The following is a 25,148-nucleotide window of genomic DNA, read 5'->3' as shown; positions in this document are numbered from 1 at the left end:
CAAAGAACAACGAAGATCTAGAATCTTTGTAGGACAGACCAAAGAACTGTGACCTTGGCACCAACAGAAAAGTGCACTTAGTCAATATGATATGGAGATCTACGTTTCAGAGCAGCTTGTTGTAGGATAGTTTTAATAATCCAGTGTTTCCGATAAGGGTAGACACAAATTTCTATTTTACAGAGGCATGCTGCTTCCATTATCAAACAATTTGAAAAAGCCAGTGGAGCAAACTTCAATATGATGGAACGAACTTTGCATTGAAAACTGTGGCTGTCCATAAAGGACTGTCAATTTCAATATGTTTGGCTTATGAATGCACCGTCCAGCTAAACCTAAAAATCCATGTATGTTAAAGACTGCCTCCTCTCATCGGTGCTGCTGCCAGATAATAATACAATGAATTACCTAGTTATCCAAGACAATTTCATAGCATTACAATTGCATGTGCGTGTCCCTGAAACTTCAAGCTCAAGCAGCTGGATAAACAAAATGATCAGTGTTGTGTGAGCATTTTTGTGTGTGTGTGGGGGGGGGGAGCACACAATTTCTGCCCAATATAACATGTACTATCGACTACCAACATTTGGGCAGAGCCAAAGACCCTCTATTGGTGATTCTCACATAGTTGTCTGGTGACAGCTGCACTGTCAAGCCAGACCATAAAAAAGTATGGTGCTTTCTGGTGAAGAGACTGGAAATATATGGTGTGTATGTCTATGAAGCAGATCCCAAGCTGCATGACACACGTGTTCTTGTCATCTCGCACATCCCAAACTGTATGACATACTTGTTCTTGTCAGCTCTGTATTCTTCTTTTAGTCCCATTATTGACACTCAGAAAAATTCTAGGTAAAACGGTCGTTCTCCATCAACTTCTGTGTACTATGCTCTTGTCCTTTCTTCCAAGTTACCATAATAAGATTGACATAATACTCTCGTTCTCCAGACATTTATTGTGGCTCAACGAGGCCAGGAGACAATTATACTGGGAAACCAGAGATAAGGGAAGAGGTGATGAAAATAGTGCAAAAGGCAGTGAATCTGCAAAACTACATTAACACAGACCGTTCCATTAACCAAATATTTTTTTTATTTTTAGTAAAAAGCAGTTACTGACCCCTTCAAACAGCACCCCTTTTTTCATTTCTATCATAAGATAAATTCGCTTTGAAAGTGCAGATTGTAACCTATGAGGTGTGTTTACAATTCAGGCTCATCAGAGCCAAGTGCACAATGAATATGAGCTATACAATGAATAATGCCATGATTTATAAAACACTAAAACATTTACATCAAGTCATTTTTATCAACACCGTAACATACTGTAATTCCATGTGTTCATGTATTTGTTTCTTTTCGAGTCTTGCTTTTGTGTCCATACAGTTAAGCGCCCATTTGTCTCCCTTTGCAGAGCCTGACCCTCAAATACAGACTGTGATTTCAGTTCATTTCTAATCTTTTTGTCTTCAGCGGATTTGCTGTGGTACTAGGCGCTGCTTGCAGAGCTGCGATGATGAGACCCATTCGCGACGGATGTGCGGTGCAGACTCCTCAGTACTCATCATGTATAAACTTGGCTATTGTACTTAGCTGGATATTGGACGTTCCCTCATATATGGAACCTAAAAAATGACAGAAGCCAAAGAACAGATCATTCTCTTAGAGCAAGTGCAAGGAGAAAGAAGAATTGCATACAGGTAATTGTGTCAATCTAAAACAATGGAGACTGCTAAATTCAACAGTCATGCAGGCTCCGAGAACTCCCACTTAGCTCACTTATCGCAATTCAGAGTACACATGTCGTCAAAATTTGGCTTATCTGCTGCAAGAAAACTGGCTTTGTGAAAGTGAGTTACTATTGGGAATGTGACCACTTCACAACAGTGGTGACACCTGACACTTGCACATAGAAACATGCACCATGCCTACAGCTCACTTAATGATCGTCCAACAAGTCACCACAAGATGGCCAAATATGATCAAAAACCTGTTTGGTAAGACTGCAATGTGGGAATTCAAGGTAAAATATGTTGTCCTTTGCTGGAATTCTGAGGCATGTATACCCCAAAAAATGATCTGTCCATCGCAGCACAGTGCAGACATAGTGCTGTATGCCACAGGTGTGACAAGCCATACATAGATAAACTACAGTAACATGAAAGTAATATGCGAAGCAGTCAATGACCTCACATCTGCAGCTTATCATATCACCTAGAACAATGTCATGAGCCAGAAAAATCTCTAATTTATTGTTCAGTGTAAAGTATTGACAAAAAACAAGCTCAATCGCAATAGCAGGAGTTTCATCCACCTCACCTAATACAGTACAGTTGCCTTACAAAACTAGCCAAGGAAGAAACTCTACTAAACTCTGGTAGAAATCAAGATGGTGATCGAAGCAACAGAGGAACATCTCTATTTTACATACAACTTGTCTGCCTCACAAGAAAATCCAAACAAATAAGAGGTAGGATACTTTGCCGGAATTAACAAAAATAAGGCTAAAATCCTCACTGACATACAAAAAGTATTGTTAGTCAAGAGTGGCACAATAAACACTCATCCATAGTTGGAAGAGAAGTTTCAAACCACAATGGAAAATATGCTCTGTAAAATAAAGAAGAAAACATTGAGCAATGATTAATGGGTAAAAAAACTCAGATTTACAATTAAACTAATACATGGCAGAAAATTTAACACCTAAGCTGGTGATCAAAAAGCACGCAAAACTATGCCAGTGGTTGTTAATCTTTTGACTTCTGTGGACCCCCACTGAATCATTACAGCGACCAAGGGAACTCCATTGAATCATTATTGTAATCCAGTGACCCATTACGAATCATTACTTAAAGTCACGGACCCTGCCCTAAGCATTTTCGATGATTTCAACCTCAAAAGAAGAAACAAGCAATCAAATTAATTCAAACAAATTCAATTGAGGCCACTCATCGTCTTTACTATATTCTGTTTTAAAGACTGCTCCCACACATCAGTCTGAGGGTAGGAACTTAATTTTTAGCCTTCAATTTTTACAGAACGCTTGGCATTTTTCATTTTTACATTTTGTCTCTTTGCTAATACACACTTTAAACTGCTAATGTTATTTAATTTTCCAAGCAGTCGCGGACCCTTTGAGTTGACTTTGCAGACCCCCAGGGGTTCCCGGACCACAGTTCAAGAACTACTGGACTATGGATGAAATATTATACACATACATTTTATCCCATCACTTGCTCTCGCAACGGAAAGGCAATGGGGTTACTGTGTTTAATTAGCCTTCAAAGCTTCATTGCAACTCAAGTGGTAATATCAAATAAGCCTTCACCATGAGTTATTTACATTTTGTGTGCAAGGTAATTCTAGGAAGCCCTAACAGATTTTGCCCCGAGCAAAAATACACTTTTCAACAAACAACTTCGAAGAAAACACTAACTAACCATCAGTTACAAATAGTGGCAAAAACCATAAGCTACGAGTTCTACATAAAAGAAAATGGGAAAAGACTTTCTGAAAGTTGTCAAATCCTTCAAAATGAGGCTAACAGATGTGTCATATTCGTAAGTTATTAAATCTTTAATTGCAGCTGATTCACCTGCTGCCAACAACGTGGATGAATACGTTTTCAATGTAACTGCATAAAAATAAGCAATCCTATGAGGCCTGAATCAATCAGTGGCAAAGAGAGCATATATGAACCCTTCCTATTAAGTCTAACAGTGGCAATTACGCTGTGTCTCAGGCCTAGAATAAACAAACCTCTGGAGGCAGACTCTCTGGTCAGTAAATTCACTGACAAGTAGCTCTCATAAGTAATAAATGAAATAAAGAGAGTGCACAGTCATCAACCGAGAAGGTAAGTAGCAGTTTCTACCTGAGTGTAACAGGAGATGCAAATTGCAATGGGAGCAAACCCGTTAAATAATCAATAGGAGACATGCAAATTTTAGGAATTGTGGTCACTCCTAAAGGTTAAAATCCATGTTTACGGGGGTGTGGCTTGGCCAGCGACAATGGCGGTTGTGCTGTGAGTGAGCTCCGACCAGCCTGTAGAGAGCCACCCGGCCTCTCTACAACATTGTGTCCATTACACCCATGCACGCCTTCACCCTCGGGACGGGCACGCCCCGAGGTATTTAATAAACGCTCGGAAGACCGCTCGGGGTCTTTCCGGCATACCCTGCAGCAAGTGTGTGTGTCACCTTATTACTGTGGTTAGCCACGCGCGAGGCCCTAACCCCGCGCACTACACTGGCGACGAGGCCGGTTCCGCCCCCGCGCGTGCCTGGCCGCCTGTGGGAGCTTGCTCGCTCCTTCCCTGATGTCTGCTGGAGGCAGCGGCCGCCTGGTGTCACCTCTGGCCGCGGAGCTCGTCCGCCGGCCTGCTGCCTTGCTCGAAGTCGGCTCCCGCCCATGCGCCTCCGAGGACGGAGCGCGTTCAGCCGGCGGGAGCTGCCTGGTGAGTGTCTCACTCCCCGCGGCTTTGCCCGCCCCCCCCCCCCGCGCTGCGTGCGCTGCTGTCCGGGGGCTCGCCCCGCTCTGTGCACAGCGCGAGCGCGCTTGTTGTGGCGTGCTGCCCCGGCGGGGGAGGGGCGAAGTGGGGAGACGCTGCACGTCAGCCCCGAGGCCAGACCACGCGGTGCCTCCGACGCCTGCTCTGCCCTCCGCCCTCGCGCGCTGCTGTCTGCTCCTGAGGGACAGCTTAGCGCTGGATCATCAAGCATTGGCAAGCCCAACTGCTGCTTTGCCTGGGGGACGACAGTTTTGCTCTGGACAGTCAAGCATTGGCAAGCCCAACTGCTAACTTGCCTGGGAGGGCGTTTAAAGGAGGGTCTGTACTCCCACACACGAAGTGTGCAGGTCGCCCACACAGGCGCCAGCTCTGCCCCACACCGAGCAACTCAGCCTGCGCAAAGGGGTGATCCTGGGAAACGGCCATCAGCATGAACGACGACGCCACGGGAGGCGCGGCCGCAACGCCTGCCACGACTGCCGCGGTGCCAGGGCCCGCAGGGCTGCCTCAGCGTCGCGACGCGGACACGCACGTGGTCAGGCCCGCCCACACTGGAGTGGCCACCATCCCACCGTTCAGCGAGACCGCGGACCCTGCAACGGCGGCGCCACGATGGAAGGCGTGGCTGGGACGGCTAAACCTTTACTTTAGAGGTACCCGTGAGACGGATGCCACCGTGAAGAGATCACTCCTGATCCTCTATGGAGGCCCGGAAATATATGACCTCTTCGAGTCTCTCCCGAACACTGGAGAGGATGACGACTACGACGCGGCGGTGGCCGCGCTGAATACCCACTTTGACCCCCAGGTGAACACCGACTATGAGAAGTTCAAATTCAAGCGGGCGTGGCAGACCGAGACCGAATCTGTGGACATGTACTACGCGAGGCTGCGCCGGCTGGCCAGCAGCTGCCCATTCGTTGATCCGCGTGAGGAAATCAGAGACCAAATAATTGTGGGATGCAAGTCGAAACTACTCCGAAAGCTCATCCTCAGGCAACCGGGAATCACCTTGGACGCCATTCTTGTCCTCGCTCGCTCCCACGAACTGTCGGATTCCAGAGCAGACGAAATGGAGCTGGCACTCCGATCACCCATAGCTCCGCAGGCCGCACCCAAGATGGCGCCCATCAAGGAGGAAACCGTTGACGCGATACAACGAAGACCAACGGGCGGAAGAGCACGACAATGGCAACCCCGGGACGCTCAATGCGCATACTGCGGTGGGGACCATGCAGCGACTGCCGTGTGCAACGCAAAAGGGAAGATCTGCTCGAAATGTGGCAGGCTCAATCATTTTGCCGCGGTGTGCCAAGGTGGAAGATACCGGCCCAATGCACAGAGATCGCGAGGCGGATATGGGCCTCGGTCGACAACCTCCAGGGTGAGACAGCTATCATTAGAGCAAGAACACCCACCTCCAGACACACATGCCCAAGACCAGAGGCCACATTATGAAGACGAGGAGGACGATGAGGTGTATGTTATATCCTACGTCAGTCGGATCGCCACCCGGAAGAGGCCACCACCCATGTGCACGATATCTGTGGAAGGCTCCGACATCAGAGCACTTATTGACACGGGAGCCTCCGTGAATGTCATGGACTCTGACCAGTATGACCAAATGTCGCCGAAACCCACACTTACCCCGTCGAACGCCCGGATATACACCTATGGGGGCACAGAACCCCTGCCGCTACGCGGCGTCATTAGCACCACTATTAGCAATGGAGAATACTCAACAGAGGCCCGGTTCCACATAACCGAAGGAAAAAAAGGAACATTACTCAGCTGCAACACAGCGGAAGATCTGGGTTTGGTCTTCTTCGCCAATCAGGTCCATCAATCACACGCCGACAGCATGCTAGAAGAGTTCCCTGCGCTTTTCAGCGGCCTTGGAAAGCTCAAAGGCAAGAAAGTCAAACTGCACATAGACACCTCCGTCCGTCCAGTCGCCCTGCGACACAGAAGAGTGCCGTTTAACCTCCGTCCTCAGGTGGAAGAAGAGCTAAAGAAGCTCGAAGACCTCGACGTCATCGAGAAGGTGTCGGGACCGACTCCATGGGTGTCCCCACTGGTGGTAGCTCCTAAACCCAAACAGCCTGGCGCCATCAGGCTGTGCGTCGACATGAGACTGCCAAACACTGCCGTGACAAGGGAGCGCCACATCACGCCCACCATTGATGACATTGTCGCCGACCTCAACGGGGCGAAGTGGTTCTCTAAACTTGACCTCAATGCGGGTTACCACCAGCTGGAACTTGAACAAAGCAGCCGATATATCACAACTTTCTCCACCCATGTCGGTCTCCGGAGGTACAAGAGGTTAAGCTTCGGAGTGTCATCTGCAGCCGAGGTGTTTCAGAACGCGATTAAGGAAGTTCTGTCTGGGCTGAGTTGAGTCATCAATTTGAGCGATGACATTCTCATCTACTCAAACACGCTGGAGGAGCATCACGCACATCTCAGGGCCACCCTACGAAGGCTACAGGAGCACGGACTAACACTCCACAGAGCGAAGTGTTCATTCTACCAGGAAGCAGTTGACTTCTTTGGCTACAGATTCACGCGCGAAGGGCTTCGGGTCGACCCGAAAAAGGCAGAAGCCATTCAGAATGCCAGCACGCCCAGGAACCCTACCGAAGTGAGAAGCTTTCTTGGGATGGCCACGTACTGTGGCCGATTCATACCGAACCTGGCTGACCTGGCCGAACCCCTTCGCACACTCACAAGACAGGATCAGGAATGGGACTGGACATGCGCGGCGAACCAAGCCTTTCAGGAGATCAAGGCGAGTCTTCTAGACAAGGCCACGATGGCTTACTTCCAACCGCGCAGGAAGACCGAATTGGTCGTGGACGCCAGCCCGGTAGGTCTCGGCGCAGTTCTACTGCAGGAATATGGCCAGAATGAGTGGAAACCCGTATGCAAGTAAGGCCCTCACAGACACTGAAACGAGGTACGCTCAAATCGAGCGGGAAGCGTTAGTCATCAAGTGGGCCTGCCATCATTCCCACTTATATCTCTGCGGCCAACCCTTCACCATCGTAACTGACCACAAGCCACTATTACCACTGTTCACCGGGTCCTCCAGACTCGCCCCCCCGCGGATTGAACGATGGGCAGTTCAGCTACAAGGCTACAATTTCACCGTGGTCTTCCGGCCGGGCGCCCATAATCCAGCAGACTATCTGTCCAGACACCCTGATGTCACCAGAAAAGCAACTCCGCTAGCAGATGGGCAAGTAGTGGAAGAGTTCGTCCACATGGTGTCCATGGCCGCCTGCCCAGAGACCCTCACCCTGCCGGAACTAGGAGAAGCCACCGCTGAAGATGAGACTCTGACCCGAGTCAAGAAAGCTTTGGAGAATGGGAGCTGGACTCGGTTTCTGGAGGGGTCGCAAGGACTTCGACCGGAAGTGAGCCATGCCCGACAACAGCTATGGCAGATCCGCCATGAATTGAGCGTTGGAGATGAGGGCATTATACTGCGAGGACATCTCATTGTGGTACCGGCAAGCCTCCAACAACAAATACTTCAGATAGCCCACGCGAGCCACCAAGGGACAGCCAAAACGAAGGCCCGCCTGCGCAACAAGGTATGGTTTCCAGCCATGGATCGCATGGTGGACGACATGGTGCGCTCCTGTCACGCCTGCACCATCACCGGGTCAGATCCAGCTCCGGCCCCAGTTATCACCGAAGACGCGGCGACAGCACCCTGGACTCAGCTGAGCATAGACTTCGGGAGTTTCCCGGACGGTCGACACACGCTGGTGGTTGTGGACTCATTCTCGAAATTCCCCGTAGTGGAATTGCTTTCCTCCACGGCATTTGGACAAGTCAAGAAAGCGCTGGACCCCATTTTTGCCACGATGGGACTCCCAGAAGAAGTGAAGTCGGACAACGGGCCCCCTTTTCAAGGGAGAGAATTCCAAGCATATCTGGAAGGACTACGGATAAAGCACCGCAGAATCACACCTTTGTGGCCGCAAGCAAACGGCGAAGTGGAGAGGCTCATGCGGACTCTCAACAGGGCACTCCGCATCGCCGTCAACGATGGCAAAGACCCAGAGGCCGCGTTGGACCAATTCCTGAGTGCCTACCGGCAGACTCCACATAGCACCACACACTGTGCCCCGGCACATGTCCTGTTCAAAAGGGCACCGAGGGGCAACATCCCCTCGTCGTCTACGTGGATCCCGGAAGAGAGAAACAGTGCCGCCATCCAATCAAGAAGGACTGTCACGAATCAGAAAGCAAGTGAGGGGAGACATGCAAAACCTCCTGGGTTACAGGAAGGAGACACAGTGGTGGTGCAAGATCGACACCCCGGATGGAAATTCAGAACCCCGTTTGAACCGGAAAGATGGATCGTTGAGAAGATTCGGGGAACGATGGTGACTGCCCGTCTCGGCCAACAGACTGTCACCCGCAACGTGTCCTGCTTTAAAAGAGTAGGGAGGCAGGAAATTGATCCCAGAGATGCTGAGGAAACAACCAATGAGGACGCTGGCTGGCAGGAGGATGCCAGACCGGGGAACCAGAGCCCAGTGCCTCCCCCGAACCAGGACAGGCCGAGCGCCGAGGGACGTCCACCCATCAGACCCCGAAATGAGACATCTGAGTACCCACCGTCCGTCCAGAACGACGAAACAACCCCGGCCGGGGCTGTTAGATCTCCGGTGCGGCCCACCCACAGATATCACCTGCGGCCCAACCCTGGGCCCAGCCAAAGGCTAAGGGACTTTGTGTGGACTTCCCCTTGACCATATGCGAGAGCAGTCTGAAAGATGAACTAAATTGAAGGAGGGATGTAGAGAGCCACCCGGCCTCTCTACAACATTGTGTCCATTACACCCATGCACGCCTTCACCCTTGGGACGGGCACGCCCCGAGGTATTTAATAAACGCGTGGAAGACCGCTCGGGGTCTTTCCGGCATACCCTGCAGCAAGTGTGTGTGTCACCTTATTACTGTGGTTAGCCACGCGCGAGGCCCTGACCCCGCGCACTACACAGCCGACCAGAATCCTGTAACATAATCCTGCCTCTAGACGCCTAGAGTTAAGTGGCATACTATCGGGAGTTCTCCGAGCATCCGTGTGACCCTCCGACGGCGGTTGGTGCCGGACATCGGCTCCGGTGGTGCTCGCAGGGATCCAGCGCAGAGGAGCGGCCTAATGGGAGTTGGCTGGGAGAGAACCGGGGCCTCCCGTGATTTACTTGGCCGGTGGCGTGTGCCAGGAGGTCGTCGCGGCGGTGGAGGTGCGGCCGGTGGGGGCGAGGTTTCTGTTTCCCCGGCGCCCCAGCGCTGGTGTAACCCCTGGGGACGGGGGCGCGGAGGAAGGCGGAGCTGCGACTGCTGCAGGTGAGCCGAGAGGAGACCGAGGACGTCCAGGCTATGGTGTCGGTCCTCAGGGAGGCCCTGTGGGAGCGGCCACCATTTTGAAGAGCCGTGGGCGCCTGCGGTTTTAGGGACAGAGATGTGTCCCCCCTCCTCCCTCAGGAGCGGCGGCGCTTGTGGGCGCAGGGCTGTGGCTGACGGCCCCCGTGAGCTCCGGGGACGACAGGTCTGCCATATCTACTGTGCTGGACAGGTGAGGCCCCCGGGGGGGCGGCCGCCATCTCTTGGTGCCGCGGGTGGCGGAGGAAGGAGGCTTGGACCCCGGTGTGGCGCAGTGGGCATGAGTGGGCCCACGTGGAGCGGTGAGCGCCTTCCTTCCTCTCCCCCTCTCCTCAATAATTGTTCTTTGGTGGACATCGGCCGCACCATTGGGTGAGCTCGACGGCTGGATCTGGCCTCTGCGGTGGTGGAGATCGGAGATGCTCTGTGCTCCTGCGGTGGGGATCCCATTAAGCGGTGAGACAGTGGCTGCGCTCGTGGCCTGGTCGCCACGGACTTCGCTGTGGGGCGGCGACTCTGCGGGGGCCCTCCCCTCAATTGCAGCTGGGACTGCCAACGGTGTACGGGGGGCCCTTGGGCTGGGATTTGGACCTGGCTGGGGCCACTCTCCTGCATTAGTGGCCATAGTGGAGTGGGGTGCGGCCATATAGATCCGGGACAGCGGTGATTTGGAGATAGCACTTTCACTTCCCTGAGGCGGAAAGCCAGGAAAGTTAGGCTGCACATCTCAACTTCGGTTTTAAAAATTTGTTTTAATCTGTTTTTATCTTGTTCTCTGCTCACTTGCTCATTTTGCACTCGCCTACCTTTATTGCACTGTGTATCACCCACGCAGTCGATTAGGCGCTGTCGCGGGTTGATCCGGGGGTGAGCCGCCATCTTGCAAGGAGGCGCAGGGTTGGCGGTCTAGTTCTTTCGACCCTCCCGCCCTCTCGGGGTACTTAAATCGCGCTGTTCCTGCCGCGCGCTGATTGGCATTAGCACTTTCACTTTCCTGAGGCGGAAAGCCGGGAAAGTTAGGCTGCACAACTCAACTTCGGTTTTAAAAAAATTTTTAATCTGTTTTTATCTTGTTCTCTGCTCACTTGCTCATTTTGCACTTGGCTACCTTCATTGCACTGTGTATCATCCCGCACAGTCGATTAGGCGCTGTCACGGGTTGATCCGGGGGTGAGCCGCCATCTTGCAGGGAGGCACAGAGTTGGCGGTCTAGTTCTTTCGACCCTCCCGCCCTCTTCTTGTTTAAATGTCTGGCACCTTCCGTCCGCTCAGCGGGTGGGCGCAGCAGGCGTGCCCGTCCGCGCCCACACGGGCCCAGGGGCCACGACCCCTGACCAATTTACGTCACCTAGGCTCATTTTTGGAGCTGATCAACTGCATGCTTTGAGACCCATACCTATCTATCCATGCAGCTGTTACCTTTGACATGCTTGATCAGTTCCCACAATTTTGCCCCCATTGCACTTTCTCATTGGATGTCCCACAGCTATGTAACTGCCTTGTTCAGCGGACCATTACTCCTTGTCACCCTAGCTATACCTTTCTCAGCTTGAATTGTCGCTCCCTGCATAAGCATAAACGTGAGATTTTTTATCTTCTCACTGATGAATCCCCTGATGCGTTATTCATCACTGAAACATGGCTCCACGAGAGCTCCGGTCCAGATATCGCGGAAGCTTTACCCGTTGGCTACGCCATTGCTAAAAGTGACCGACCCAAGAAAACCGGGGGTGGCATTGCAATTATTTTTAAGAACGCATATCTATGCCAACTCGACCCGGTCACTCTATGCAATTGTGAGGCAGCGTATTTCAACCTTGCTCTTCATCCTAAGGTCACCCTCACAGGTCTATTAGTGTATCGTCCTCCTGGCCCAGCTAATGCCTGGCTGGTACAATTCTCGGATTATATAGCTTCGGTTTTAACATCCTCCAGCAACTTTTTTGTTGTTGGGGATCTGAACGTCCACTTGGAGGACCCTAAAAATAGTGTAGGCAGCAATCTTATTGCTGACCTCGCATCCATGAATCTTATTTTACATAATAAGGGCCCCACCCATAGTGGTGGTCATTTTCTTGACCCCATTTTTTCTAATATACTCCACCTACATTGCTTTTCGGCATTGCCTGTTCTTTGGTCCGATCATTATTTAATTAGGTTTATTGTTACTCCTACTGAAGCATTGCCGCAATGTAGGGCCCCAGTGAGTATTCGAAAGAGAGATTGGAAAAAGTTGGACTTTGGCTCTCTTGACAAAGTCCTTGCCACTCATTTACCCACCAGCCTACCAAATTTGGTTGACAAGGAAACCGCTGCCAGCGCTGTCAACTCTTGGCTCCTTGAAGCTATTGACACCTGCCTTCCCTTTGTCCATAAGAAGATAAAAATCCATAAAACACCTGCCCCATTGTATAACGAGACATTACAAACTGACAAATCTCGATGTAAAAAATTGGAACGCGCTTGGAGAAGGGATTACTCCCCTTCAGCTGGCTTTACCTATAAAAATGAGTTGAAGCGTTACCATAAAGCATGTGCCCTGACAAGGGCAAATTATGCAAACAAAATGATCTCGGAAGCGGTTAATAGATCTAAAGTATTTTTAGCGTGGTTAAAGACCTGGCAGGTACTCAGACTATGGCCAAACCTCCCCCCCGGTCAAGCAGCAAGTGCGATGAACTCGCTCAGTACTTTATCGCAAAAATTAAAAATATTTATCAGTATATCTCCGTTCAAAGAGACAGTAACATCTCGGCGACTTTGCCACCTATTTTGGGGGAGGTCACTGACTCTCCTGCTTCGTCCCCGGCATTACTTCTGTCCTAGCCTGATCTTCACCCCTCAACTCTCTTGGAGATCCTGAGCAAGGTTAAGTGGGGCTCTCCGATTGATCCCTTGCCTATCCCTATACTGCGCCTGCTGGATACCCTTCAACTCTCTATGATTTGCACCTTACTTAATCAGTCACTCAACACTGCTGTCGTCCCGGGCTGTTGGAAGCACGCAATGGTTACCCCGTTGTTGAAAAAACCTACTGCTGATCCCAAGGTTCCTTCCAACTTCCGTCCTATCTCTTTATTACCTGCATTTTCTAAAATCTTAGAGAGGCACATTCACCAGCACCTCTCCCAGATTGTGGCAACTAATAACTTGCTACATCCTTCTCAGTCTGGTTTCCGTCCTGGATTTTCCACCGAGACCACTCTTCTTGGCGTCACAGAAAATCTTCGCCTGCTACTGGACAGAGGTGATACAGTTGCTCTGATATTACTCGATCTCAGTGCAGCTTTTGATACTGTATCCCACGACATACTCCTCAGATCCCTCGCGGCCATTGGCATCGGTGGACAAGCCTTGGACTGGCTTACATCTTTCCTGACGGACCGGACTTTCCAAATCTTTTCTCATTCTTCCACTTCTAAAACGCATTCTTCCCCTCACGGTGTGCCCCAAGGTTCGATCCTCAGTCCCCTCCTTTTTAATCTTTACGTCACCCCCTTGGCACTTATTGCACAACGTTCTGGACTTAATCTATTTACCTATGCAGACGACTCTCAAATAGTCTTTTCTTTATCCCAAGTTGACCCAGCCTCGACCTCCCCCCCCTGCAGGCGGGTCTCAGCGAATTATCCAACTGGATGAACCACAACCTGCTTAAATTAAATGGTGGGAAGACCGAGGTTCTGGTACTTGGGAACAAACCCAACCTTTGCAGCCCTAGGCACTGGCCAGCTGCCTTGGGTTCTCTACCTTCCCCTTCCAAATATGTGCGTAATCTAGGGGTGATCATTGACAATGGTTTATCCATGAAATGTCAGGCCAACAATGTGGCAGCCACCTGCTTTACCATCTTGCGGTGACTGAGAAAAATCTTTTGGATGCTACCGTCCGACACGCAGTAGTCCGTAGTGGATGCCTTGGTGACCTCCAGGTTAGACTATGGCAACGTGCTCTACCTGGGGTCTACCAAGGCAGTCACACTTCGACAATTGGTCCAAAATGCAGCCGCTCGGCTTCTCTGTGGCTGTCGTAAAACTGATCACATCACAGAACGCCTTCGGGAGCTCCATTGGCTCCGTTTTGAAAGTCGTGTAAAGTTCAAGGCTTTGAGCTACATGCACAAGATCAAGGCGGGGGTAACTCCCTTGTATCTTTAGTCCCTTGTTAAACCCTACACTCCTTCTCGTACTCTTCGTTCTTCTTCTCAATATTTATTTTACGTACCCAAGTACGGACTTTACAGAATTGGTGGCAGCTCCTTTGTTAATCTTGGACCTAGACTTTGGAACTCCCTCCCCCTGGACATTCGTAAGGAGAACCGTCATGCTCGCTTCCGCAGAGCCGTTAAAACCTGGCTCTTTAACCAATAATCCCTCATTTGTTAGTGATTTGCTGCTTCTGTCCTTCAGCGCCGGGAAACCCTTATGGGTAGCTGTCGCGCTATATAAAATCAATAAAAAAATAGCCTCCCTAGCCCGCCGCGACAGACACGGCCACCTTGAGGCTCCTAGAACAGTGCTCACTGGACTAGAAAACGCCCTGCCTGGCTCCTGCGCTGCTAGTCGTGGCTAGCCCACTGAGGGGCGGCCTACAGATCGGAGCCACCAGCTGTGCCATGATGACACAGGATCGAGTGGGTGGAGGCCACACCAAGCAGGGCACTATCGACAAGTTTACCGAGGCGAGCTCCGTGACCGGGGCGGCGGGGCCGCAGAACCAGGTCCCTGACAATACGGCGCTACTAGCGGTGATCACCCAGTCCAGGGACATGCTGGACGCCAAGATCGGGGCAGTGGGATCGGACGTCATGTTGCTTCGTCAGGACCTGAGGAACGCAGTTGAGCACATCACCGGGACGGAGACCCGCATTTCGGAAGTGGAGGATGACGTTTCCTTCCTAAAGAAGAAGGTCGCGGAAATGGAAAAAATTCAGAAGGGTCTGGCTATGCGCGTCGAGGATGCCGAAGGGCGGGCTCGGTGGAATAACCTACACTTCGTGGGATTCCCGGAGGGCTGCGAGGGAGACAACGTGGATCGATTTCTGACCCGGTGGCTGGAGGGCTGGCTCCCCCAGATGTGCTCTCTCACTGCTTTGTTGTGGAGTGGGTCCACAGGCCACTGATGCAGAACCCCCGCGGCACGCCCGCGGCCGATCATCGCCAAATTTCTGAACTATTCTGACCGCGACACCATCCTGAGGCAGGCAAGGGTTAAGGCCTCCCTCACTTGTGATAACGCGGCCATACTTATATTCCCGGACTATACACGCCTGGTGCAGCAGCAACGACAATCCTTACTTGCGGCGAAAGCACGCCTTCGGGGCCTCAAACTTCAATATGCCTTGCTATACCCGGCTCGACTGAGGGTCATCTACAGGTCTCGCACGCTGTTCTTCGACTACCCAGTGGAAGTGTTCAAATGGACAGACGAAATGGTGAGGGTGCGAGTCCATACGCTGCCGAGCAGAGATTCTGATTCTTCATCGAGTGGGGTGGCCCGCGGAGGCATCAGGGGCCAGCAACGACGCAATAGGAGGACACGGTCCAGGCGTAGATCTCGCCCTGGCTCCATGCTCCGACAGAGGGATCCATCGCCTGAGCAGCAACCAGCGGTGAAATGATGCATGAGACTTCCGAAATGATTTTCTATGTACTCAATGTATGGATGTCTAGATAGGCTAGTTTTTCTTCAGGGCTGGATGCCTGGCCCCACAGAAGTGGGTGGGAGTGAAGCCCCAAAGTTGTGGGTTGTTATTTGGGGATCCATTGGAGGGGGTGGTCCTTGTCCCCCATTTGGGGACTAGGCTACGGTCCGACCGCGACAGGTGCTTCCATGTTAGTGAGGTACGGGGTGGGGGAGGAAGGGGGAGACGGCAAGGGACATGGGGGTTGGGGGGATTGTTTGATTGCGTATTGATGCTGAATTTTTGACACATGCTTTGCATGCTGAGTCGCAGAGACACCTGTAGCATAAGTAGAGATTCTCTAACATGTCTAGTGCGGAGGGGGGAGGGCGGGTAGCCCCTGGCTCCCTGCACATAATTAGCTGGAATGTGCGTGGGGTTTTGTATAAGGTGAAGCGAGGGGCCGTCCTTCAGTTTGCCAAGAGGGCCGGGGCTGATGTACTCCTGCTCCAAGAGACCCACTTGCTTGGCACGAAAGTGTTATGCCTGCAGCGCTTTGGGTTCCACCAGGTATTCCACTCTTGGTTCACGCTGGGGGTTGTGATCCTGATACACCGCAGGGTCCCCAACGCACATGAGAAACTCTGGTCAGACACACAGGGTCGATACCTTATAGTGCAAGGTAGAGTTGGGGGGGACATGTTGACCTTGGGCAGCGTTTACGCTCCACCGCCCCTACAGTGGTCCCTGGTGGAGCGACTCACGTCGCTCTGGAGTGGCATGCCAGATACCCTATCTGTGGTTGGAGGGGACTGGAATGATGTGATGGAGCTGGGTTGCGACAGGTGGAGGAGCGGGGCGGCCGACGGGGCGGGTGGCCCTTCCACTAAACTCCATGCCCTGGCCACAGTGCTCGACTGGACTGATGTATGGAGACATATGCATGGCACACGCAGGGAATATATCTACTTCTCCACAGTACATGACTCATTCTCCAGGCTGGACAATGTTTTTGTTCCCAGGGGGCTGACACATAGGATACTATCGGCCACAATTCTGCCCAGAGCTTTGTCAGACCATTCAGCTAACGTTCCGAATAGGCCCGGGCAGGCAGCCCTTTAGGTGGTGGATGTCGGGGTAGCACTTGCAGAAGGAAGAGTATAGGGAGCACCTGACCAAAGAAATAGATAACTACCTAGTGTCTAACAAAGGGTCCGTAGAATCCCCCACTACCCTTTGGGAGGCACTAAAACCCACGCTGCGGGGCATTGATATCTCCTGGTGCGCGGCGGCCCGAAGGGAGCGGCAACAGGACTTGGTGCAACGGGAGGCAGACATGGCGGCACTGGAGCGTAGGGGTCGGGAAGCAGGTGGTCGACCGGCTAGACGACAGCTAGTGCTGGCTCGGCAGCGGTGCACCGCGATACTTATGGACGAGGCACGACAGGCCTGGCTGGCTCGCAGAGCCGGGTTACCAGTGGGGAGATAAATCAAGCAAGATGCTCCAGCGCTTGTGCCAGGGCACTCTACACGCTCAGTCGTTGCCCCGAATATTGGACCCGGAGGGGGTGCCTATTCTCGAGCCTCTGGCTATCGCGGAGAGCTTTGCGGCATACTACGAGGATCTGTATGCGCCCAAGGAAGGCCTTGCGGAAGACGTTATCCAACCGTTTATCGATGACCTCCACTGCGGACCGTCTCAGACGATGTGCGGGAGCAGTTAGACAGACCCCGTCAGATGATGAACTGGGCGCGGCACTGGGAGAGCTGAATGCCGGAAAGGCCCCTGGCCCCAATGGCTATCCGTGCGAATTCTTTAGACGGTTCTTTGTACAGTGGGCCCACATCTTCGTCCAGTTGTGGAGGAGGCGCGTGAGAGTGGTCTACTTCCCCCAGATTGGAGGCACGCAGAGGTGGTGGTGTTTCTCAAACCAGGCAGACCCACTGAGAGCCCTGCGTCCTACCGCCCCATATCCCTGCTCAATACCGAGGCTAAGGTCCTGGCTAAGGCCTTGGCCAATAGGCTCAAGCCACACATCACGGACTTGGTCCATCCCGACCAGGCCGGAGTCATGCCTCGGAGGGCGACGCGCCACAACATTAGACGCGCGCATGTCGCGATATTGGCCTGGGAGAGATTGGGGGAGCAGGCAGCTTTATTGTTAGCCGATATGGACAGGGTCTTCAATTCCCTGAGCTGGGTGTATTTGTTTGCCTTGCTGCAGCGTCTTAATTTTGGCCTGCGCTTCATGGCTTATCTGCAGCTGTTATACACAGACCTCACGGTGCCAGCACGAGTGGGGGGAGTCATCTCTCACTCCTTTCGGGTCCGACAGGGTACGCGACAGGGCTGTCCCCTCTCCCCCTACCTGTTCGCGATCGCCATGGAGCCCTTGGCGGCATGGGTGCGCATAGACGCCCAACTGAAGGGCTTTCGGTGGACGATGGGCCTCACTGATAAAATAGCACTCTATGCTGACGACATTCTGTTCTTCCTTACTGATTTGGATAGATCGGGCCGTGGCTGCTACGTATCCTGCAGATTTTCGGTGAAACCTCCGGACTCTATATGAATCCGGGCAAATCGACACTGAGTCTTGGGCAGAGCGCGGCAGGTGGGAGCATGGGCCTCGGCCCTCCAACTGGCGTCTGGAGGGATGAAATACCTAGGGGTATACATGTTGGATAAAGCAGCAGCTTCTCAAGATCGTAACCTGACCCCGGTATGGGACCGTACCCGCGAGGATTTGAAGGTGTGGTCCCGCATGCCTCTGACGATATATGGCAGGTCGGCCATCTTTAAAATGGTCGCGCTCCCCCGCCTATTGTACCAACTACAAAATCACCCCTACCAGATTTCGCCGCATTGGTTCCAACAGGTCAACTCGGCGCTAGGCGGGTTTCTGTGGGAGAGGGGGATCTCACGGGTGGCCCTGAGCACATGTTTTCTATCCTCCTACACAGGGGGGCTACCTACATCTAATGTTCTTTCCTACTATCAGGCGGCGCACTTACTGGTTCTCAATGAGTGGTGGTACGGTGATAGGGGAGACCCGGCCTATGCGGTCCAGCGGCACCTGATGGGCTAAGGGTCCTTACATATGCTGTTGTACTCTGCGTCGCTACAACGGTGCCTTTCCTCCGCCACGCAGGTGGTGTTCCAGGTCTGGAAGCGGGCGCTGGGCAGGATGGGGTGGTGGAACGTGCTGACCCGAGAGACTCCTCTCTGGGGGAATGGACGTCTCCACCGTCCGGATGCACTGTGGGGCTTCCGGGGCTGGGACTCCATAGGAATCTCCTCCCTAGGGGATGTAATGTCAGGTCTTACGCTGAAATCCTTCCAAAACCTGCAAGATGAGTATGGGATGCCACGGTCCCAGTTCTTCAAATACCTACAGTTTAGGTATGCTTTGACACCTCACCTGACCGACTTGGGGTTCCTTCCTGACTTTAGTCCAATAGAGGCTAAGGTGTTTATGGGGGAACTACCTGATAGGAAAATTTCACACATTTACCAGACGTTAGTTCACCATTGCTCCACTGATCTGACGTGGGCGACCTGGAGGAAGAGGACTGGGCTGAAGCACTAGCGAGCCCGCGGGGGGCTGCCATCTCCACCCGCTTGCGCCTGGTACAGTTCAAATATTTGCATCGCACATACTTCACCCGAGAGCGCCTGTGGAGGGCGGGAATGATTGGCTCCCCTGACTGTCTCCGCTGTGGGATGGATGAGGGTACACTTCTGCATACGGTCTGGGGGTGTACGGCGCTGCTTAGGTTTTGGGGAGGGGTATTCTCCTGCCTGTCCGAGGTGTTGGCATGGGAGCTCCCGCGCACGCCGAGATTGGCTTTGCTGCATGTGATGGAAGGAATTGGGGGCAATAGACACAAGCGTCACCTGTTACTGCTGGGCCTCACGCTGGCGAAGAGGGACATAGTCAGGGTGTGGAAGGCGAAACGCGCTCCGCCATTGGCTGCATGGAAAAATGGCATGGACTTTTGCATGGGACTCGAGCTGCCGATATTTACTGCTAGGGGAAGCCCCGTAAACATTTTAAGATTTGGAAGAGATGGGCGGACTATTGCGGGCTGGACCTAGACCCGCTGCCGGAGGGGGCCGGCCCCCCAACAATTTGGTAGGTGGATGGACTGTGGGGTGGATAGGGTGTTTCGATGGACTTGGTATGTTCCTTCTGGATTGCTTATTAATATCAGTGGCAGTATCAACGCAACTGTGAGAGGGGAGAGGGTTGTTAGTTTTTCTATAAAAGTCTAAGATGTTATTGCCAATTTATTGATGTGTGCAGTAGACTTCGGATTCTGGAGCTATGCAGTATATGTGACCAATGACAAATAAAATCTGTTTAAAAAAAAAATACATGTTTACACAAAGTATTGTGAATAGCAACCATGATATATGCCCAACTACAGAGTAGCAGCAACAGGTAACCCTACTGGCATTCTTTCCAAAAATCTGTAAAGCACGGACCTATAGATTGCTGCAGTTCATCCATCCTTCACAAGGGCAGACAATATGCAAAGACCAGGCTTTTGAGTGCCTGGACAAGAACCTCCTGAAGATGAACAACGCGGTCAATAAACATTTGCTCTAACACAATAGCTACCTCATCAAGATACCTGCAGAAATGGCAGAAACCCCATTTAATGATAAAAATGACCCATCATAGTAGCTGAGCTGTAAAACACATTAATTGAAACGGAACAGAGATCAGGCAGTTAACCAAACAAACTTACAAATCAGCCTACAAACTAGGTGACCAGTTTATGTATCCTAAAAACCCAGACAACAAGTTCGGTTGTGGTCTTGCTACTTATATAAGCGACACTATGAGGACTCCTGAAAGATAAACATTTTGGAATCGTTCAGGTGTATGACCCTGCTTCGATAATTTGGGATAGTGGTAATAAAGGACGTTAAAAGAATAATAATAAAAACCCAAATCCAAGAAATGGAGCAGAGTGGATGATACGTGGAAACACAGCATGGCGAATGCTAAATCGTCCAGCTTGCACAAAGCTACGACTTCTGTTCTCAGCCAGCCAAGAGAAGACTGAACTCTCCTTTAAACCAAGTCAGCCTTCAACCTTCGCTCTGTTGACTCTCTTCTGTTTCTGCTGTTTTTGCAAGATATGAAGCCTTATATGCTGAGGTGTCTCCATCGGCCAAGCTCATACTGTGCAGCTGAAGCATGTCAAGTGTAAAATCATGTGGTGGGCTATATCACCGTAAAACAAAATTGGTGATGAGTGGGTGAGTGAGCAAGTGAGTGATTATGGGCTGTCGTCTAGCTCACATACGCAGCCTGAGACAAAACATTTAATAACCCACCAGTTAGACTTATTGAATATTTTGAAATAATTCAACAGGTGTTGTAAGGTAAGTGGGTCTCCAATAACACACAATCTTGCGTCAGAAATCATAATTAAAAGTGGATTTTTCCTGAGCTCCCACTCGGGAGTGGGCCACTACTTTTTGTTTTCAAGCCATGTGGAGGTGGCCTCAACCCTGATTGGTGGTGTGACATTTTTAAACCCAGCACTGGGCCTTCTTTAAGCTTGGTTTCGAAGGGCAACACACTACAGAGCAACGCTACTTTCATTTATTTTGCTGCTTTGCCAAGCTTCTTTCTGGGCACATGGTTGTTTACTTTTTTTGTTCACACACGCCCATCCCCAACTGCATTGTAGGAAATGTTAGGCTCTGGCAAAGCAGCTCAGCTTTGCTATAATAAATATAAATGTACATGCATGCCTGTCACTATATCCTGCAAAAATATTATCTAAATATTAACCTGCAAAAACATCAACTTTATAAAATTAGCATCATCAAGTGTAAATAAAGATAAAGATGATGTGGCAAATGAAGTTCCTTTGGCAGCTGCCAGAGATGCGAGAACTTTGCTAACTTTATGTGACCTAGAAACTGGATCTTCTATTTCCAGCACCGATCAATCTATAGACTTACCAGATAGCCAAAACCAACTTCGGGCTATAAATGTTCTACAGAAGGGAGCTGGAGAAAGTCCCTTTAAAGTAAAGAGCAAGTTTGTCCCAGTCATGCCGAAAGACGCGGTTGACATATTCCATGAGTGCGTGGTGGAAGACCTAAAGACACTAAACAGGCGTATATACAGACAGAAAAACACCATAAAAAAACCACCAAAAAAACACCCAAAAAAACTTTCAGCGTGTCCAATATGAACAATTGATGGACAAACTAAGCAAGAATCCGGACATAATAATAAATTCATCTGACAAAGGAGGGAATATCGTCCTGTGGCAAAAACACGAATATATGACTGAAGCCATGAGACAATTGGGCGACAGCAACTGCTATGTAAGAAGCAGCGGTTTGGAATACAAGCGGGCCCGAGATACTCTGAAACGTATGCTGATGTCATATAAATGCAACAATTTGATCTCATCCGAGGAATACGCTTTTTTGCATGTAGACAATCCGGTGATGCCGCACCTATATTTGATTCCAAAGGTGCACAAAATGAGACAACCAACTACCGGCAGACCCATCATCTCTGCGATAAATAGCCTGGCTGAGAACATTTCACACTATATTGACTATTTCCTGCAATGTCATGTCCAAGGTCTTGCTAGTTATATTAAAGACACTGGTGATTTTCTGTCCAAATTAAGCGCCATACAATGGCAACCCAACTGGTGTATAATAACACTAGATGTCGAATCATTATATACCTGTATTGAACACGAAAAAGGTATTGAAGCCATCAAGTACTATTTGGGCAACAAATCTTGTGATTATTATGGTCACAATCAAATATGTGAATTGGTGAGGTGGTGCCTCAATAATAATTTTTTCATGTACTGCAAGGATGTTTGGAAAGAAATCAGAGGTGTTGCAATGGGATCCTGCTTCTCCCCCAGCTACGCGTGTTTACACGTTGGCTGGTGGGAGGAGCGGGACCTCATCGTCGCACCAGGTTTTAACAATGTTAAACACTGGATGCGATTTATTGATGATATTTTTTGCATATGGGAGGGAGACATTTCAAGCGCACAGCAGTTTGTCCAAACTCTCAACATTAACAACAGCAATTTATTTTTCACATCCAGTGTTAGCAATCAATCTGCCCAATTTCTAGATGTCCAGATTGATATTGAAGGAATCAATATCACAACTTCACTATACCGCAAACCCACTGCTGGCAATAGTATATTGCATGCCAGCAGTGGACACCCCCGCCACGTAATCGAAAGTATACCCTTGGGGAAACTTTTGCGGTTAAAAAGAATCTGCAGCAGTACTGAAAGATTTGATGAGGGAGCTAGTTTGATGTTGGAACGATTGAGGGCTAGGGGGTACAGTGAGTCAACACTTTCCAAAGCGTTACTCAAAACTAAAGAAAGATCAAGAGAATCATTACTCGTGCCCAAGCCTGCTGAAGTTGAAAGTGATGACCAGCCTCCTAGATTGATCGTCACTTACAGTCAGCAACATAAACAGATAAAAACCATCATCAACAAACACTGGTCAATTCTTAAAACTGACGGTGTACTATGCTCAAGAGTCCCAGATAAACCTATCATCACCTTCAAAAGAGCCTACAGCATGCACAGCAGACTGGTGAAGCCAAGCCCAGAACTGGTCAGTGGCAGTGACTGGCTCAACAGAAAAGGCTTCTACAAATGCAGTTCTTGCCGTGCATGCAAGTTTGGGCAAAACATGACCCACTATGTCAATCCTTTCTCCGGCGCTAAAATGGCAATCAGGGGCAATTTCAATTGGTGCACGGAGTTTGCTCTATATGTTCTGACGTGCACCTGCGGCTTGTGCTATGTGGGGAGCACGAGGTCGCAGGTGCACGTCAGAATATTGCAGCATCTCCGTGCAGTGGTAAATCACGACTTAGCCTACCCCGTGGCACGACATTTCAATTCAACACATGACAGGGATCTGTCATGTTTGAGTTACTATCTTATAGATGCGGTGTCTTTGCAGAGACAGGGTGGTGACAGGGACAAAATGTTGAGAAAATTGGAAACCCAATATATCATCGCGTTGGACAGTAAACAGCCCCACGGGCTTAACGCAACCGAGGATCTTCATAACTTTCTGTAAATACCATCCTCTTTCTGTCCACGTTTAACCCACTGTCATTGTTTTTGGATTTTCAAGTCCTGGTTTTATCCCATTGGCAAGTTTAAATTATAACGGAACTTACCAAGACTAACACAGCAAGCAAGACATAGGTACATATAAAGTGTGTATTATGAATTTAACACACAGGATCGAATATGATATATGTCACCGTAATTTTATCTCTCTTCTTGTAAATTTTGTACATAGGTTGTAACATTTCTATTTTCATATCAGCATTCCATTTTTATTTTTCCTAATTTAGGTTTCTCCCACATTTTTTTCCCATTTAACATCAAGCACATGTATATAAATAGCACATATACTTTGAATTCTTTGAGTATATATAGTGTAAATAGTCCCAATATTTATGATGTATATATATTCAAGTACTTTGAATTTTTAATAAATATTCAGGACATGAGCTTGGGGGTATCAGGGTGAAGTTCCACTATACTTACATTAAATGTCACATGATTGTTTTGATTTTAGGTGAAATGAATGTTTACAAATCTTATTGCTATTTAAAATCGATCAGTACTGGTTATTTTATATACCGACAGGTATATGCATTCATGCAGCAAAGATATAGCACCAGTCACTTTATTAGCCTTTGGACGTTTTGTGCATTCATGCAGTTAGGATAAACGTTTGAAAATACCAATAGGACATGTGCAATAATTGTAAATGGAAATAATTTTTCAAATGCGACATTTTTATGCATTGTAAAATTATGAGATGGATCGAAATTTTAAAACAGAATTAACTTGTTTTATAATGTGTATTGATTTCAGGCAAAATGTACTTTTTTACTGAAAACAAATGTTCAAAACAGTCTGTTTTTGATTCCATTATGTCATCTGCACCTTTTCCATGCCTATGTTTGAAATAATCATGTGATGCACTTTAGGAGGTGTGGCCCATACGAGGGGTCAGGGAAAGCAAGCATTTAAAAATAACAGGCTGACTCATTTTATGGTGTGTGATCAAGAGTACAAGTTACTCGAAACGAGTCGCCAGGAAGGTTTTCAATAAAAGCAACATCTTGCCTGAAGCCGTGGGGTCTGTCTCCTTCTTTCGCCATGCCGTCGGTGTGGAGGTCTGGGGATTCTCATTGATATATATATATAAACAAGCATACCCCTCCAAGAAAGAAGAGGTCAGAGGACACCATGGGGCTCCGGAAGAATCTTTATAATACAAGTTTGCTTGGCATAATGCATTTCGGCAAGAATGTGCCTTCGTCAGACGCCCTTCACAAACACAGGAAAACACCACGCCTCCCTTTAAAGTGTTCCAGTCCTCCCCTGGATGGGGAGTCAGCTGGCTCAAACAAAATTGAAAGCAGCTGCAGTGAAACGTTGGAACTGCAGCTCCCAAGATGCAGTATTCGGTAAGTACCGTTTGATGAGCGCTGAAATACCTTGGCAAGGGATCAATGGTGAAACCTGTAAATAACAGTGAGAGCCTTC

The 25,148-nt window shown here is 49.8% G+C and overlaps 1 protein-coding gene across 1 annotated transcript in view; it reads right to left on the bottom strand.

Moving 5' to 3' along the window:
• Positions 1-1,070: 1,070 nt before the first annotated feature.
• The window catches only part of ACADSB (acyl-CoA dehydrogenase short/branched chain), a 299,742-nt gene continuing 275,664 nt past the window's right edge, over positions 1,071-25,148 (bottom strand). The window contains exon 11 of the mRNA XM_078643996.1: positions 1,071-1,625. Coding sequence (XP_078500122.1) covers positions 1,555-1,625 — 71 coding nt within the window. The 3' untranslated portion in view covers positions 1,071-1,554. The remainder of the gene's footprint in view (positions 1,626-25,148) is intronic.

The sequence above is a fragment of the Lissotriton helveticus genome, chromosome 5_1 (genome assembly GCF_964261635.1).
Source record: "Lissotriton helveticus chromosome 5_1, aLisHel1.1, whole genome shotgun sequence".
In the NCBI taxonomy this organism is placed as follows: domain Eukaryota; kingdom Metazoa; phylum Chordata; class Amphibia; order Caudata; family Salamandridae; genus Lissotriton; species Lissotriton helveticus.
This window is presented reverse-complemented; position numbering and strand designations above follow the sequence as displayed.